The following is an 18,963-nucleotide window of genomic DNA, read 5'->3' on the forward strand; positions in this document are numbered from 1 at the left end:
AAGATAGCACACTGTGACAAATTTATTGAGTAATCTTGCAATAACTACATTAGTTTCCTTTACTGGGTACCATAACTACAATTTAATATGTACTTGCTGGTTCTATTATTATCAAATAAGCAAAGCTAGCATACATACCACAATAATATTCAGAAGCAGGGTCGTAACTAGGGTGGTGCGACCAGTGCCATGGCACAGGCAGGGGGGTCTTTTTGGGCCTGTCAATTTTCCTGTTTATCATCATTCTCACTTGTAGCTTCCTCTTTATTTATCCCCAGCATCTCATGGTCTCCCCTATCTCTTCCCTGGCCCTTCCCCATGAGGCCATGGCCCTTTTTCAGGTGCACTGTCTCATGTCCCTATTTAAAAAATGTGTGTGTGGGGGGGGATAATGCTCTCTCTGGCACAGGGCACCAAAATTTCTTGTTACGGCTCTGTTCATAAGATGAATTCTCTTAAATCAGATTTTGTCTTCTAATATTTGTCCTTCTCAAGGCGCTCCTCACCTCTTTGTTTCTCAAACAGTAAATAAAAGGATTCAACAATGGAGGTAGAGCACTATACAGAAGTGATGACACTTGGACAATGACAAAGGAATCTCCAGAAATAGGACCATTGTAGTTGAAATCACCTGTTATGTAAAAGATGGTAACAACAATGAGGTGGGAGGAACATGTGGAGAAGACTTTCTGTCTTCCCGAAGAAGAGCGGATTTTCAGTATAGCGGAGATGATATGTATGTATGAGTACATTACAAGTAGAAAAGGGTACACCCCAAGAAACACTGTGACAACGTGCAGTACCACCTGGCTGCTGTCTATATCACTACAAGCTGCTTCTAGCATTGGGAGAACGTCACAGAAGAAATGGTGGATGTGCCGATCTCCACAGAAGGTCAGTTTCATAGTCATCAAAGTGTGAAATGTTGAGTTCAGGAATCCACAGACCCAGCATCCCGCAACGAAATATGAGCAGAACATCTTATTCATAATGAGTAGATAGCGCAGCGGGTTACATATAGCAATGTATCGGTCATATGCCATGGCAGCTAGAAGAAGACATTCTGCTCCTCCAAAAGACACAAAGAAATAGAGCTGTAAAAAACATCTGTTGAAGGAAATCTTCCGGTTGCCCGTTATAGCATTGACCAGCATAGCTGGGATTGTGACTGTAGCATAGCAGACATCTAGTATGGATAGGCAACTTAGGAAAAAGTACATCGGTGTCTGAAGATGGTGGTCAACCCGAATAATGCTAAAAACAGTCAGATTACCAATAACAATCATTGTGTAGATCATCGCGATTAAAAGTGAAGGTATTGTTTGTCTCTCAGAAAAGCCTAATAGGATGAAAACTTCCAAATAAGTCTCATTGTTAGATTCCATCTAGTGAGTCACCAAAACCTGTTGAAAGAAAATTAAGGAGAAGAGTAGTTCATTTTGCACAATTAGCGGTGAATTTACAAAGCGTTGGTTTTGTAGTCATTTGCAATCTGTCAGTCATCAACGGTGATTTACAGTCTAATCCAGGGTTGGGCAATAAGCGTCACTCCAGCTGTTGCTGCACTACACATCCCAGCATGCCTTGCAGCAGTTGTAGCATGGCCAAATAGCAAAGTTGCGTCAGGGCATGCTGGGATGTGTAGTTCTACAACAGATGGAGGGCCGCTAATTGCCCACCCCTAGTCTAAACAATCTATATTTACTAAGTATCGGTTTTCACTGTCAATTGAAATCTGACATCAGTGTCCATTGGATTTTGAAGTCCAAAGAGGCGGCCAGTTTACTGTTTAACGATTTAACATGCCTTCGAATCCATATTGAAATCCAAGGGGATCTGACGTAAACCGAACAAAACAACGGCCAAAACCGTTGAACACTTCATTGTACTTTTCTATTACAGTATTTAGAAAATACCACAAGCTATTTTGAATCACAAACCGATTGTAAAAAACCTCAAACTGCACTCAAAAGTTGACAGTGTGTAGTGAGGTAGCTGGTGGTCAGTAGTTGTTTGGAGAAATATTTGGAGAGTTTTTTGTGATTATTGGGAGTTGTCTTATTTTGTTTAATCTTGTCTCAGCGAAAACTTTGTCTCATTTTTTGTCTGCTGTTTATATTCTTTTTACAGTATTGTCTGTGTTCATTTGTGTGTGTGTCTGTGGTGTAGAAAGAATCAATACTGTAGCGCTAGTAGAGGCAATAAGCAATTTAATATCAATTATAATAATAATAAATGAAACATTGAAACATGTGCACAAATATCAATACACTGTATCTTATAAAAGGTAAATATAAAAACACTTTGAAAAGTAGCAAATATATTCAAAAAATTGGTATATACACAATAATAGTGATATCGGGGAGAATTTCCACTAAGTTATAACCCCAATGGGTATATATTCTTCAAATAATATGCTGGTATGTGGTTTCTCCAAGTCAGCTAATTATCACATATATTGTTGGAGCCGTGATGTATAGTACCTGTATCTAACGGCTCACTTGTTCCTCAGATAATAACTGGTGAGAGAAATCCAGTAGTGTGTAATGTGAGCAGCTGGGCTGTCTGCGGCCGTGTAACCATATGCAATCCCAGGTTTGATGCGCCGTCTGAGCAGAAGCCGCCGCTATACACGTTCAGCCGGTGGGATGAGTCGGGTGTACTCATCCGGGAAAGTGGATGCAGCTGCTGCCGAATTTCTTCTGGTCTCAACCTGAGAGGGCAGGCGCAGTCTGAGTGGAGGAAAAACTCAGACCGCGAGCGGGTGGTATTGCTCTCAATCAGGGAGACTGTGGGATGCAGCTGCTAACCGGCAAGTGGTTAGAACGTTTCTCTCTATCCAGATGAGGTACAAAAAAGCAGGTCTGGTTCAAAGATAGTGTATCGCCCTGTAGTGTCTGTGGTGTGCTTGTATTGATTGTAGTATTTCTTTCTTAGTGTTTGTTTGTCTTGTCAGTATTATTGTGAAAGGAGTGGGCAATTTTAAGCTGAGTCCAGATCATTGGAGGAAATGCTTCTGAGACTGCTAGATAATGGTGAAGGAGAAGATGGACGAGGAGCACAAGGTCCCCAATCCCCCTTTAAATTAAATATCTCAAGTATAAAGAGCCAGAGTGGGGGATACTACCAGCAGATATTATACAAGAGATAAACGTCCATGACTCCAATGCTCCCCCTTTCCCCCACAGACTGGTGAGTGTTTTGTGTTTTATTTTTGAACACCACTATAAATATGTCTAACTCCTTAATGTCATTACATACTTGTTGGCACACTTACTACATTTGTGTTGGAAAGTATTCTGAATAAAGCTAGGCACAAACTGTTTAGTTTATTTTAATTTTTTATTCAAATGTTAGCATCCTGTAAAGAGTTCAGCCAAAGATACACAAGTACATGATGATGAAGTGCCTGGTAATTTTTTTATTTTAAATATAAACATGTGAAGTGTGTATAATCAAAAGACAAAAGGGACAGTTGCATCCTGTACAGTAGGTCTCATGAAGTCACCCAAATACAGAGTTCTGCTCCTGTGATGACACAATTATTGTAACTATTCCTGGAGGGAATCAACGTCTATGATTGTAGAGCAGAGGATAAGGTAAGGTGATAGGTTGGGGGTACCCCTTGTAGACTGGAGATGATAACAATTGAAAGTAATAGGAAAGTCCAGCTACAGCCTTGAGGGCTGGAATACTTGGCTAGTGGCGGCCGTTTTGCCTTGAGGGCTGGAGAGGTGTTGCAACCTTGAGGACTGGGAAGTCAGGGTGAGGAGCAGCCTTTGGGCTGAGTAGCAAGATGTGGCTTTGGCCATGTAGCAGCCTTGAAAGCTGGTAAGCCTTGGCTAGAGGCAGCCACTGGGCTGAATTGGATGCGGCTTTGGCCTTGTAGCAGCCATGAGGGCTGGTAGGCCTTGGCTGGTAGACACTGATGTTGGTGCGCTAAATTGCGCACTTAGGACACTGAGGTGCAGCCTATGTTGCCGGGTTGACACAGGAGTTGGTGTACTGGATTGCGCACTCAGGAGGCTGAGGTGTGGCCTATGTTGCTGAGTTGACACAGGCATTGGTGCACAGGATTGTGCACTTAGGACTGCGAGTGCACTCTGTGTTGCGGAGATCACACAAGTTACTGAGAGCAGGAATGCACACCATGCCGCCTAGATGACACAAGCAGCAAACAGCAGATGTTATGCGGACCGTGCTGCCTGGATGGTACAAATGGCAGACAAGAAATAAAGCAAATAGGAGAACTGGAACTCGACTGCAACAAACAGGAGACTGACCTCAACCGGAAACACATGAAAATGCTATCACCGGCATGGAGTGAAGGGCTGGCTGCAATTTAACAGATACAGGGTCCAATCAGAGCAAGCCCTGCATGCCTCTCTAATGACAGACTAGCGTGCACCAGGTCTGTCCACACAGACAATACAATTACCTAGTGTGCAGCTGATACTGCACACAGACAGACAGTAATTACTGAACACATGAGATCAGCACTCAGACAGATAGGAATTAATGCAGTGTCCCAGTAGCAACTAAGACTGGGAACTGCAACCAAGATGATTTGCTAACCGCAGTTCCTAACAGCACCCCTCCCCCCCTTGATGAGGGGTTAAGGAGCCCCTAGACCCTGGTTTGTCTGGAAAGTTTTCAAAGAATCTACTCAGCAATGTAGGAGCATGTATAGACCTTTCCAGAACCCAGGAACGCTCCTCTGGTCCTTACCCCTTCCAGTGGACCAGGAATTGAAGGCCTCCTTGTGAGAGCCTGGAATCCAGAATTTTTTCCACCACAAACTCTTGGTGTCCTAGGATCAGGACAGGTGAGGGTCTTGCTAGCCATCTTGACCTGTACCTGAGGGATGAAGACACTGGCTTGAGCAGAGAGCAGTGAAAGGTGTTATTGATTCTGAGGTTAACAGGGAGCTTCAGATGGAAGGCCACAGGATTGACTCAGGAGATGATTCTAAATGGTCTAATAAACCTGGGACCCAACTTCGGAGACTGCTTGTGGATGTTGATATTTCTGGAGGACAGCCACACCAAATCTCCTACTTTGAAGTTACACGGTCGCCGATGCTTATCTGTCCAAGTCTTGGCATGACAGGATGATTTAATCAGACACTGGCGAACCTTTCTCCAAACTGAGCATAGTCTTGCAACTGATGTGGAGGATGGAATATCAGTTGAAACTGTCTCAAAGGAGTATGCTCTAGAGTGCAGCCCAGAGTTACAGAAGAAAGGTGACACAGATGATGAGGAGTGACAGGAATTGTTGAAGGCGAACTCCGCCATAGGAAGAAGGGATACCCAGTCATTCTGGTACTTGGAGATGAAGAATCGGAGGTACTGCATCAGAGACTGGTTTACCCGTTCTGTTTGCCCATTAGGCTGTGGATGGTATCAGGGTGACAGGCTGATGTTGATACCAAAGGTGGAACAGAAATTCCTTCAGAACCGCGCCACAAACTGGGTCCCTCGATCAGAGATGATGTCGATGGGTAAGCCATGGAGTCTGAAAGCATGAAGCATGAATAAGGAAGATAAGCCTTTAGCAGACGGCAACTTGGTGAGAGGAACAAAATGCACCATCTTGCTAAAACGGTCCACAATCGTCCAGATAATGGAGCAACGGGTGGAGGGTGGGAGGTCTACGATGAAATCCATGGCAATATGGGTCCACGGCTTAGAAGGAGTAGGAAGAGGAAGCAGGAGATCAGGAGGAGCTGTACGAGGAGACTTGTTTCGAGCACAGATGTCACATACTAACACAAACTCCCGGACATCTTGACCCATAGACTGCCACCATACTGAATGAGACAGTAACTGAGTCGTCTTAGCAATGCCTGGATCCCCGGATGTTTTGGAGGAATGCAAATCCAGCAGAACCGCCTTCCGAAATCTCTCTGGAACAAAGAGGACTCCTTGTGGCATCCGTGCTGGAGCCTCCAACTGACAGGCACAAATGAGATCCGCAAGATTTCTGGTTACAATGAAATTGATGTTAGAAGTGGGAACAATGGTATCATCCAAGACAGTGTTCAGCTGAACGGGTTGGAAACTTTGAGACAGCGCATCCGCTTTTAAGTTCTTGGAGCCAGGCCGGAACGAGATAACGTAATTGAAATGGGTGAAGAATAATGCCCATCGTGCTTGTTTGGCATTCGACCTCTTGGCAGACTCGATATCTGACAAATTTTTATGGTCAATGAGCAACGTGATGATGTGGTTCGCTACTTCCAGCCAGTGCCTCCAATCCTCAAGTGCCCATTTGATGGCAAAAAGCTCACATTTCCCAATGTCGTAGTTCTTCTCAGCTGAGGTGAACTTTCAAGAGAAAAAGGCGCAGGGATGTAGTTTGCCATTCTCAGGATCTCTCTGTGATAGAATAGCGCCCACTCCAATTTCAGAGGCATCAACCTCAACAATGAACGGGAGATCTGGATTGGGATGTTGGAGGACTGGAGCAGAGATAAAGGCAGCTTTTAAGGAGTTGAAGGCTTGAAGAGCTTCAGTTGACCAGTTCAACACACATGCTCCTTTCTTGGTAAGCTCCACAATAGGTGCGACTATGGACGAGACAGATTTAATAAATCTTCTGTAGTAGTTGGCGAAGCCAAGGAAGCGTTGAACTGCTTTTAGATTGATTGGCTGAACCCAATCTAAGATGGCCTTGACTTTGGCTGGGTCCATCGAAAATCATTAAGAGGAGATAATGTATCCCAAAAATGATACCTCTTGGACTTTGAAGTCATATTTTTCTGGTTTTGCATATAGATTATTCTCCTGGAGTTTGAACAGCACCTGCCTTACATGCTTACGATGTTCTTCCAGGGAGTTGGAGTAAATCAGGATGTCATTGAAGTAGACTACTGCAAATACCCCAAGATATTCCCTCAGCACATTGTTGATGAAGTCCTGGAAGAAGGCTGGGGCATTGGATAGGCAACATGGCATCACTAGGTATTCATAGTGGCCAGAATGGGTGTTAAAGGCTGTCTTCCACTCATTGCCTTCTCTGATGCGAACCAGATTATAAGCCCTTCTAAGATCTATCTTGGTGAAGATGGAGGCCTCCCGGAGCTGATCAAACAAGACGGAAATCAGAGGCAGTGGGTATGAATTATTCATCGTGATATTGTTTAGACCGCGGAAGTCTATACATGGTTGGAGGGAACCATCTTTTTTCTGCACAAAAAAGAAGCCAGCTCCGACCGGTGATTTGGAAGACCGAATAAAGCCTTTCTTCAAGGGCTCCTGGATATATTCCTCCATCGCTTTGCTCTCCAGAAGAGTGCATAAAGTCTATCTTTGGGAAGCTTTGCTCCAGGCAGAAGGTCAATAGAGCAGTCATAGGAGTGATGAGTTTTACAGGATATCCACCCTTTTTTTAGAAAAAGCTTCTGCCAAATCGCAATAAGGAGCCAGAATCTTGGAAGCCAATTCAGGCTGGATGGCAGCAGCCAGACGGACAGGGAATGTGATGCAGGAAGAAGAGCAGGTGCCAATCAATTGAAGAATCTCTCCAGTGTGCCAATGGGTTTTGTCTCCTGAGCCAAGGGAGACCTAGGACCAAAGGTGCCAGTGGACACTGGAGTAACAGGAATGTAATTTATTCAGAGTGTAGGGCACCAATGGACAGACAAATGGGAGGAGTTTGGGATACAATGGCTATCCTAGATCGTTCTTCACCATTAAGCCCGATCACAGAGAGAGGTTGCTTCAGAGGTTCGGATGCCAGTCCCAAGGTGTGGAAGAAGGTGATGTCCATGAAATTTCCTGCTGCACCACTATCTAAAAAGGCCGGGACAGAAACTTGATGATCCTTCCCTTGGATAATTGTGGATATCAGGACTTAATTTGCAGGAGAGACAGATGCGAGGCCTAGATGTATCTCTCCCAAGACACCTAGACTTTGCCTTTTCCCGATTTCACAGGACAATATGTGGCTGTATGCCCCTTCTCTCTACATTATAAGCAGAGGCCTAGAGAGCATCTTCTCCATTTCTCTTCGGGAGAGAGACGGTATGCACCCAACTGCATTGGTTCTCCTGGTTCGGGTGGAGTTACCCGAACTGGTGATCGAGGAGCAAGTGTAGGAAGCTCCTTCTCCAGTCTCCGTTCTCGGAGACAGCGTTCTATGCGAACTGCTAGATGCATGAAGTCAACCAGTGTCTCTGGAACAGAATGTTGTACCAGGTTATCTTTAATCTGGTCTGATAGACCAAGGTGGAACTGACTCCGAAGTGGTGGGTCATTCCACCCATAGTCAATCGACCACTTGCGGAATTCCGTGCAGTAGTTCTCTGCAGCTCTCTAGCCTTGTACTAGGGACCGAAGTTTCGACTCGGCCAATACCACCTTGTCTCAGTCATCGTAGAGAAGGCCTAAGGCAGTGAAGAAGGCCTCTACTGACTGAAGAGCATGGTGTGCAGAAGGTAGACTGAAGGCCCAGGTCTGGGGGGTCACCCTGAAGCAGGGAGATTACAATGCCAACTTGTTGAGTCTCAAATCCTGATGACACGGGCCGAAGCCAAAAGTAGAGCTTGCAACTTTCACGGAAATTCAGTAAGTCCTTCTGATTTCCAGAGAAGCGGTCTGGCAAATTAAGTTTGGGCTCGAGAGGGCAAGCTGGAGCTGGAGTTGCTTGTGTTTCCTCGACACAGAGAGAAAGCTCCTGGACTTTCTAGGTCAAGACCTGGATCTGGGCTACAAGCCTGACAAAGTCTGCTTCCGCTGAAACACATTTTGGTTCTTCAGCTGAGGGAATCCCAGTGCGCACTGTGGATCTCCACACCATCAACCTCCTGGGAGATTTAGGGACAGGTACTATTTCTCTTTTCATCTCTCTGCTCTCTCATTAGTTGCCATTTACTCTGATCCATGCACTGCTTAGTGCAACAGGGATTTCAGGATATTATAGGCACTAACAGCAGAAGCAGACTACACTGTTTCCAATTGTGCCTAGAGACAGTGAAACTCATTCATCGTCCTCTACATTGTATGACGTTGGACAGCAGAATCTGGCCTGTAAGTGCACATACAGTGACTTTTCAATCTATTTAGATGTCATTTGAATCTGTACTCCCCCTGGTATAACAGAGGGACGCCTCGTATCACCAATACATCCATTGTGATTAGATTATGGTTCTGTTTGATGGTGAACAGCTTTTTAGCATATATGTATTAGACTAGATGTGTATTAGATTTATTTAATTTTAATTTTCGCCTTTTCTCTTTCTTATAATTTATGTAATATTTATGTGCTGTCTATCTTGTGACATTGCCCTTACTGTACTTAGTGATGAGCATTTATTTCAGATGTATGATTTTTGCTCATGAGCTCCTACTTATGTATGTTTTCTGCTGCATACAGCACTATTAGATTCTGCATATGGGTATGTGACTATCACAGTGAGGTGTCACATTGAAAATATATGATCTCCATTTTTTATTTCACCGATGCATGCAGAAAGACTAGATTCCGTGTATATACATGTATGCAGCAACTGTAGCAAGCTATACATATTGTTGACAACAATACACTGTCATTTGTATAAATTTCAGTTTCTGCCACTATATGCAGAATAATTTTTTGGTTTCTGAATACATGTGGGCGGCATTGTTAGCGCAGCTTGCAAAATGTTTAGATCATGTATATATATGTGCAGCAATTACAGCAAGGTACCATACCTAAAACACATACATTATATCTGTTACTGTTTAGATCTAACCATAATCATCACAGTGGATACAAACTACATACATCTGTGTTCTACTTATTGCATAGGGATACATGATAACAGTGTCTAAGATTATACGCATAACTATCCTGTGTCACTATTGTTGTTTTTTGTCAATTTTTATTATATATTTTTTTTGTCTGTGTGTGATATTAGTGCTTTGATCATTCATTTATCTCCGTAATATGGTCATAGATAGTTATTCTAGTGATTTTCTCTTTTTCTCTTTTTATTGAGTATTTAATAAAGGTAGGTTTTTTAACCACTATTCTATTTTTTGTGATTATGAAATTGTGGAGTGTGCCTCGCAAAGTAGTCTTTTTCTTTACCTTCTCTTGCTGCAAGAACTTGGGCTGGGTTCTGACCAGGCTCCATGGTTAATCGTGCATCTCTATGATTCATTTTCTTTTGAGCCGGTGATAATGTAACGATTCCTGGAGGGATTCGATATCTATGACTGTAGAGCAGAGGATTAGGTAAGGTGATAGGTTGGAGATACCCCTTGTAGACTGGAGATTATAACAACTGAAAGTAATTAGGGATGAGCGGGTTCGGTTCCCTGAGAACCGAACCCACCCGAACTTCGGGGATCCGGGGCGATCCGAGCCCAAGCTCGGATCTCCCTGTCTGCCCCGGATCCCTCTCCCGAGGCAAAACCTCGAGATCTGCTGTCGGATCTCGAGGTTTTGCCTCGAGCGGCCATTTAAAAAAAAATGCCTTTGCCTTTAATGGGCAAAGTGCTGATTGGCTGACAGAGCCGTCTGTCACGGCTCTCAGCCAATCAGCATTATGGTGCTCATTTGCATGTAGCACGGACTCGTGAGATCCGTGCTACATGCATCTGTGTGATTGACAGTGACACAGAGCACAGATGGGTCAGTGAGACCCGTCTGTGCTGCTGTGTATTTCAATGACACAGATGCACGCACGGACCAGGAGATCCGTGCTACTTGCATCTGTGTCATTGACACAGAGCACTAACGGGTCCGTGAGACCCGTCTGTGCTGCTGTGGTAAATAAAAAAAAAAAAACCTGTGTAAAAAGAGAAAAAAATGGCGTGCCCCCCCCCAAAAAAAAGAGCAACCAGCCCCGGGCATTAGTGACCCAGTGCTGGGTGTGCTTAAATACAGGGGACAAACGACATAGGGGTCCCCTGTACTTAAACACAACCAGCACCGGGCTAGTCAGAACCAGAGCTGGTTGCCAAAATACGGGGGACAAACGACGTAGGGGTCCCCCGTATTCTGCGCAACCAGCTCTGGGCTCTGATCCGGTCCTGGTTCTGGAAATACAGGGGAAAAAAATGAGTAGGGTTCCCCTGTATGTTCCAGAACCAGCACTGGACTTTTTCTAGCGGGGGGCTGATGCCACAGCCAGGGGAGCCCTTTCACCGGGCCCCCCAGCCGCAGCATCAGCCCTGACCGCTAGTCAGCCCAGGCCGGGGATCCCTGGAGAGCTGGGGACCCCCCCAATAAAGGGGTCACCCTCTCCAGGGCACCCCAGGCCCAGGCTGATAGCCCGGGGCTATCCCCGCCACCCCTGGTGGCGGTGGGTGGCGGGTTGATTGTGTGGTGTGGTGTAAATAAAGAATATCAAACATTGTCTTTACAAGTAGAACTGCAAGTCCCAGCAAGCTTGCCCCGCATGCTGGTACTTGGAGAACCACAAGTACCAGCATGCAGGGCATTAAGGGCCCACTAGTACCTGTAGTTCACCTGTAAAAAAATGTTTAAAAAAAACACAGGACACACACACCGTGACAGTATAAGTTTATTAAACATACATACACACACACACACACACACATGTACACATACTCACCTATGTAACCTGTAGCATCGGTCCACTTGTCCGGTAAAGTATCCCTAGGGGACCTGTGAAAAAAAACATACTCACCATCTCCTATGCGAGGTTCTGTCCTCTTCGTTCCAAAGTAGGCATCCCCGGACTTGGCAAAAAAAAAAAAACGAAAACGCGATCCACGAACTTAGTACCGTTCTATAGAACGGTACTTCCCGAATGAGAGCTTAGCGGCGGGGTATCACCATGGAAACCCCGCTGCTAAGCGTTCATTGGCTGAGAGAGGCCATCTCCCGTCTCTCTCAGCCAATGAACGGCTCCCTCCATTGTAGTCAATGCTGGGAGCCGCAAGGTTATTAAAGTTTACCCTGCGGTTCCCACCATTGACTACAATGGAGGGAGCCGTTCATTGGCTGAGAGACGGGAGATGACCTCTCTCAGCCAATGAACGCTTAGCAGCGGGGTTTCCATGGTGATACCCCGCCGCTAAGCTCTCATTCGGGAAGTACCGTTCTATAGAACGGTACTAAGTTCGTGGATCGCGTTTTCGTTTTTTTTTTTTTGCCAAGTCCGGGGATGCCTACTTTGGAACGAAGAGGACAGAACCTCGCATAGGAGATGGTGAGTATGTTTTTTTTCACAGGTCCCCTAGGGATACTTTACCGGACAAGTGGACCGATGCTACAGGTTACATAGGTGAGTATGTGTACATGTGTGTGTGTGTATGTATGTTTAATAAACTTATACTGTCACGGTGTGTGTGTCCTGTGTTTTTTTAAACATTTTTTTTACAGGTGAACTACAGGTACTAGTGGGCCCTTAATGCCCTGCATGCTGGTACTTGTGGTTCTCCAAGTACCAGCATGCGGGGCAGGCTAGCTGGGACTTGCAGTTCTACTTGTAAAGACAATGTTTGATATTCTTTATTTACACCACACCACACAATCAACCCGCCACCCACCGCCACCAGGGGTGGCGGGGATAGCCCCGGGCTATCAGCCTGGGCCTGGGGTGCCCTGGAGAGGGTGACCCCTTTATTGGGGGGGTCCCCAGCTCTCCAGGGATCCCCGGCCTGGGCTGACTAGCGGTCAGGGTTGATGCTGCGGCTGGGGGGCCCGGTGAAAGGGCTCCCCTGGCTGTGGCATCAGCCCCCCGCTAGAAAAAGTCCAGTGCTGGTTCTGGAACATACAGGGGAACCCTACTCATTTTTTGTCCCCTATATTTCCAGAACCAGGACCGGATCAGAGCCCAGAGCTGGTTGCGCAGAATACAGGGGACCCCTACGTCGTTTGTCCCCCGTATTTTGGCAACCAGCGCTGGTTCTGACTAGCCCGGTGCTGGTTGTGCTTAAGTACAGGGGACCCCTACGTCGTTTGTCCCCTGTATTTAAGCACACCCAGCACTGGGTTACTAATGCCCGGGGCTGGTTGCTCTTTTTTGGGGGGGTGCACGCCATTTTTTTCTTTTTTTACACAGGTTTTTTTTTTTTTTTTTACCACAGCAGCACAGACGGGTCTCACGGACCTGTCATTGCTCTGTGCCAATCACACAGATGCATGTAGCACGGATCTCCCGGGTTCGTGCTACATGCAAATGGGCACCATAACGCTGATTGGCTTCCTGTCTGCCACTGCAGTGCCACTCCTAGATGGGCCACGTGTTTGTGCCGCCCCCTTGTGTCGCTTAGCATAGTCATCCAGCTTCCTCGGTACAACCTTTTGGCCTAAAAACAATATTGTGAGGTGTGAGGTGTTCAGAATAGAGTGGAAATGAGTGGAAATTAATGTTATTGGGGTTATTAATAGCGTAGGAACAAAAAAAGGCCCATTTATGTGATTTTAGCGGTTTTTTTTTATTTTTTAAGAAAAAATCCAGATCCAAAACACAAAACCCAGAACCCAAAACACGGAAGGGTGGTTTTGGCAAAACCAATCCAGATCCAAAACACGAAGAAAGATCCAGATCCAAAACCAAAACACAAAACACGAAAAGTGTCCGGTGCACACCCCTAAAAGTAATAGAAAAGTCCAGCTGCAGCCTTGAGGGCTGGAATACTTGGCTAGTGGCGGGCGTTTTGCCTTGAGGGCTGGAGAGGTATTGTAGCCTTGAGGACTGGCAAGTCTGGGTGAGGAGTAGCCTGTGTGCTGAGTAGCAAGATGTGGCTTTGGCCATGTAGCAGCCTTGAGGGCTGGTAAGCCTTGGTGAGAGGCAGCCTCTGGGCTGAATTGGATGCGGCTTTGGCCGATAGCAGCCTTGAGGGCTGGTAGGCCTTGGCTGGTAGACACTGGCATTGGTGCACTAAATTACGCACTTAGGACGCTGAGGTACGGCCTATGTCGCCGGGTTGACACAGGCGTTGGTGCACTGGATTGCACACTTAGGACGCTGAGGTGCGGCCTATGTCGCTGGGTTGACACAGGTGTTGGTGCACTGGATTGCGCACTTAGGACGCTGAGGTGCGGCCTATGTCGCCGAGTTGACACAGGCATTGGTGCACAGGATTGTGCACTTAGGACTGCGAGTGCACTCTGTGCCGCCAAGATGACACAAGTGGCTCGGAGCAGGAATACACACCGTGCCGCCTAGATAACACAAGCAGCAAACAGCAGATGTTATGTGGACCATGCCACCTGGATGGTACAAATGGCAGACAAGTAATAAAGCAAACAGGAGAACTGGAACTTGACTGCAACAAACAGGAGACGGGCCACAACCGGAAACACATGAAAATGCTATCACCGGCATGGAGTGAAGGGCTGGTTGCAATTTAACAGATACAGGGTCCAATCAGAGCAAGCCCTGTAAGCCTCCCTAATGACAGACTAGCGTGCACCTGGCCTGTGCACACAGACAAGACAATTAACTAGTGTGCAGCTGATACTGCACACAGACAGACAGTAATTACTGAACACATAAGATCAGCACTCAGACAGACAGGAATTAATGCAGTGTCCCAGTAGCAACTAAAGGTGCCTATCCACTAGAAGACAGGCAAAAGACTGCACGATTATGACATTGTAATCGTGCAGTCATTTCTCAGTCTGTGATGTGCCTACACTGAATGAGCAGTCGTTCAGTGTAGGCACAATCAATCATCTGTAAACATGCTGAATCTGATGTTATCATCAGGTTGATCAGTATGTTTGCACGATGATAAATGTCTAAAAGACCAATTTTTAAAACAATCTGCAAATGATTTTCAAACTATTATCAAACGATTATCGAACAATTATTGAACGATCGAACGATATCGATATCGTTTTTGTTCAATCACTCATTTTAATTGTATAGTAGATAGGCACCTTGACTGGGAACTGCAACCAAGATGATCTGCTAACTGCAGATCATAACAATTATCCAAGGATTCATATGCAGCTCCTGATCATCCATCTAGTAAGTGTTACCTTACTTAAAACATTTATTTGCTTTTTTTTTTGTAAACAATTTTTAAGCATTACATTACAGCTTTTTATTTGTATTACACAATTTTTTTTTTCTTTTTAAATAGAGTTACTGAAATGGCAGTTTAAGTCACTTCAGACCAATGAAGGTATGCCTAAATATTTTTTGAACAAATAACATACTATGGACTGCATGACATTTATAGCACACACACTCATTCTGTGCCTGAGTATTCCTTCCACAAAATGTAAGATCTTAACACAGGAGAAGAGGCCTACTGACAGAAAGGAGGAAAACATGATTAGTCTGCACAACAAATACAAGAAGAAACTGATGAACCCACTCCTAACCACAACCTACACCTGCAAGAGATCCAGCAATGGACCTGTTTAAGGCCATAGCTGCCTTTGAAAAAACTCAAGTTGATTTATGGCTATGCAAATAAGACAAAATACTGAAATGTCTAAACAGATTAGGAGGGTAAACCATTCAGATGCAGAACTTAGATAGGCTAAACCAAATTATTGTTACAATAAGGTATGTAATAGTTGAAAACTATACTTACATATGAATAAGTTGTTAATTATTTGAATGTCTCATTTGGCTCCCACTCTTTTGATGTTAATAAGACCCATACCTGCTCACTGTCTATTGCATAGTCTTGGGGAGGAGATTCATGTAGTGTAAGATTATGCAACAGACAGCAGCAAAACACAATATCTGAGACATTAGAAGGACTATATAATAAGACACCACCATATTTATCCAGACACCTGGCCATGGTTTTTAAAAGTCCAAAAGAGCATTATTTCACTAATCCAGTGGCTTTATGGGCATCATTAAATGTATGCTCAGCAGGAGTCTGTGAAAGCGACAATGGGGTCAGAAGCCAGGAGCTACAGCTATAGCCAGAATAGTCTGCATTATTAAAGGAGAGAAAAACAACAAAATACAATCATATATTGGTGTTAGCTTGAAAAGTGACAGAAGGATTAACAGTAATTTACCCAGTAGCTGTCCATCAGGTAATAAATCCATCTCAAACTTAGCGCAGAGGGATGACTAAGACTATGGTATAACACTCATTACTTTTAGTTTTGCATCACAAACCACCTATACATTCAGATAGTGGGCATGAAGACATGGGCATAACTACCATAGTTGCAAGGGGTGCAGCTGCTATGGTGCCAAGAGCTGGGCACCATAGCAGCTACATTTTTTGGAAAGGTATGCCCCTGCATGGAGACATTTGCTATAGACCTCAGTTCCATGCTTAGGTGATCTCAGCCCAATATGTGAGCAGTCTATAGCCCAAGTACCTTAGGCATGGTTTGAGATTATTGAAAGCTGCCCTTAGTTCATGCCACTCCTGGCTGGGGAAGCAGATTGATGAGTAGGAGAGGGTCTTCAGGGTGGCCATCACTTGAGAGAAATGATGATAGAATGTATGTTGACTGAACCCACCACTCTAGCAGGCACTGACTGGAAGTAACCAGTGACAAAAAATTTAGAGCACAAAGCAGCTTGTGCAGACCTAATACAGCTAATGACCTTGCCATGTCTGGCTTACGCTGAGCCTTGACAAGGTCATGATCAATATAACATTTTACTTTTATCAATTATAGAATATAAAATAATGGTACACACACGTAACACATGACATATAACATTGACATACATAAACCCAAATATATTTATATATATATATATAGATATATATTTTAGAGTGTACAGTTCTGTTCACCAGAAGGTTTGGACCCTAGTACAGGAAATTCAATGGGCAAATGATTATGCCAAACAAAGGAAGATCAAAATGACAAAACATTTTTATCAGACAAATCTGAATGATGGCGAAATATATTTGATAATTGTATCAGCCCGTTTGATATTGTAAATTTTGTCAAAAACAGAATATTGTAACAAGGTTTCAAGAACCTCCTATTACAGCGCACACAAAATGTTTTATGGTTACATAAATCCAGTGTAGTATATATCCACTGAGGTCTGCCAGAGACATATCACCATTTTGTAGTACATAATCAAAACAGCACCATGCATAATTCGTCAAACCAAAATGTTGTTATAAGATTTCAACAACCTCTTGTTGTAGCGCACGCAAAATGCTTATGGTCACACATATCAGGTGTAACATTTGCCCACAAAGTTCTACCCGAGATATATCGAGGTTTCACAGTACATAATCAAAAATACACAGCACATTAGTAAACTGGCATGGAAGTATCATAACGTCAATCAAGACAAATATCACCTGCTAGTAATTCAGCTATGGTAAGGTTAAGTGATCTTGCTAACCCACTATTGACATGTAAGGCATAAAGATTTTACAAATGGGCTGTGATTTCTGTTGCTCCCAGGAGCATGTTTCCCAGTAATTCACTAAAAGTAAAAAATGGAAAAAAACAATATGAAATAATCAGACAATTTGTTATGTTTTAATACAGTGTCACCTAGGGAGAAACAGATTTAGTCATGCAGAGAACAAGGTAAGTGCATTATAGCATCAATATCTTAGTACAATACAGAATGAGCCTCCACAGCTAATTCGTGGCTGGAGACTGTGGTCCTGATTCAATGATAAGTGTGGATGAGAAAGTTGAAAGAGCTAAGTGGTTTTGCAAATACCTCTACATAGACATAGTGAGAATTTGCTGTAGGTAGGTAGCACTAACCAGCTGCCTATCACTCTGCCATCATTATCATTAGATACCGATGTGTTTTTTTCTAACTTGTACTTAAGGGTTTAAATATCCTGTTTCACTGTGGAAGTCTTAAATTCCTGTAAAGACAAATATAAATATATAATAAAAATAATCGTTCAATACAATGTTTCCTCCACAAACAAGAACATTTTCACATATGGTAGTGTAATTTTGAAGGCAGGTTCAAATGTTTTCATAGAACTTGTTTCTGATATCCCAGTCATCTTTACTTCCCAGATATATTCATATAATAACCAGGGATCTAACAAAATATACAGATCTTCCTACAATAATTACAGGAAACATTGTTCCACAGCAAAAAAGTGATCACTATTTTAAATGTTAAAAACTCTTTTCTGTAAAGAAATATTTAATGTCTGAAATATCAAAAGCTATGTGCCTCTCTGAAATGGATTTCACTGATTTTGTGTACGTATTTGTGTTGGTCTTCCTTAGAATGAACAAAGAGGGAATAGATTGATATATTTATGTAGATATATCACTATACCTGGAAAACAGTGTACATACAGTACAGTATAAATTTAACCTGTGTTTGCTTTGGGCTGGTGTTACAGTTCAATAATTAACTGTCTTTCACTAAATTCATTCCCAATACTCACTGAATCTCAACGTGTGTCCTCACAGGAAAACAGTCATTCTCCTTTAACATAACTGAGTGGTTCCTCTGTGTGGGTCTAAGCCCAGTTGTTCCAGGTGTGATACACATAAGCTAATCCACCTGCCCTTCTCATTACTTTCACCAAATGTTTGTATAGCAGACTATATTTTATCAGCAAATAATTTTTAGTAGAGATGAGCACAGTCATGGCAAAATTTCACACACATCAAGTTTCAATGGTAATTTCCTTCTTCACCACAGTTCACAATGTTGCTATGTCATTCCACACTGTAATGTAAAAATAATTCTGACTCTATAGTATTTGAGTAAATCTTGGACAATGATGTTTAATTTACATAATAATGAAAATGTTCTTTAACTCTAATTGTGAGCTCATTGTTCCATTTTAAGAACTGGAGTGTCTAGAGTAAGAATATACAATGTGGAATATACTCTATTTTATTTTTGCATGTAATCTAAGCGATTACAAATTGAGAAAAAAAATAGTATTATTTTCAGAATTATAAATAAAAAAAAAGATTTATAATAACAATGATCTCATAATGCAATTGAAACATTTGAGTTGTGTTATAAGCTTCCACAGTGTTAAGTCTAATAAATCTCACCTTTTAAACTCTCAGGTTATGCAGATAACACACAACTGAGATATTGCAGCC

At 43.5% G+C, this 18,963-nt stretch overlaps 1 protein-coding gene across 1 annotated transcript in view; it reads right to left on the bottom strand.

Moving 5' to 3' along the window:
- LOC148509598 (olfactory receptor 5V1-like) overlaps positions 1-4,845 on the bottom strand; it is a 29,098-nt gene extending 24,253 nt beyond the window's left edge. The window contains exons 1-2 of the mRNA XM_088442917.1: positions 4,729-4,845; positions 489-1,385 (exon numbers count right to left, since the gene is read on the bottom strand). Of these exons, the coding sequence (XP_088299043.1) occupies positions 489-1,385; positions 4,729-4,845 (1,014 nt within the window). The remainder of the gene's footprint in view (positions 1-488; positions 1,386-4,728) is intronic.
- Between the last annotated feature and the right edge of the window lie 14,118 nt (positions 4,846-18,963).

This window comes from Taudactylus pleione, unplaced genomic scaffold (genome assembly GCF_031769625.1).
Source record: "Taudactylus pleione unplaced genomic scaffold, aTauple2 ptg000318l, whole genome shotgun sequence".
Classification (NCBI taxonomy): Eukaryota; Metazoa; Chordata; class Amphibia; order Anura; family Myobatrachidae; genus Taudactylus; species Taudactylus pleione.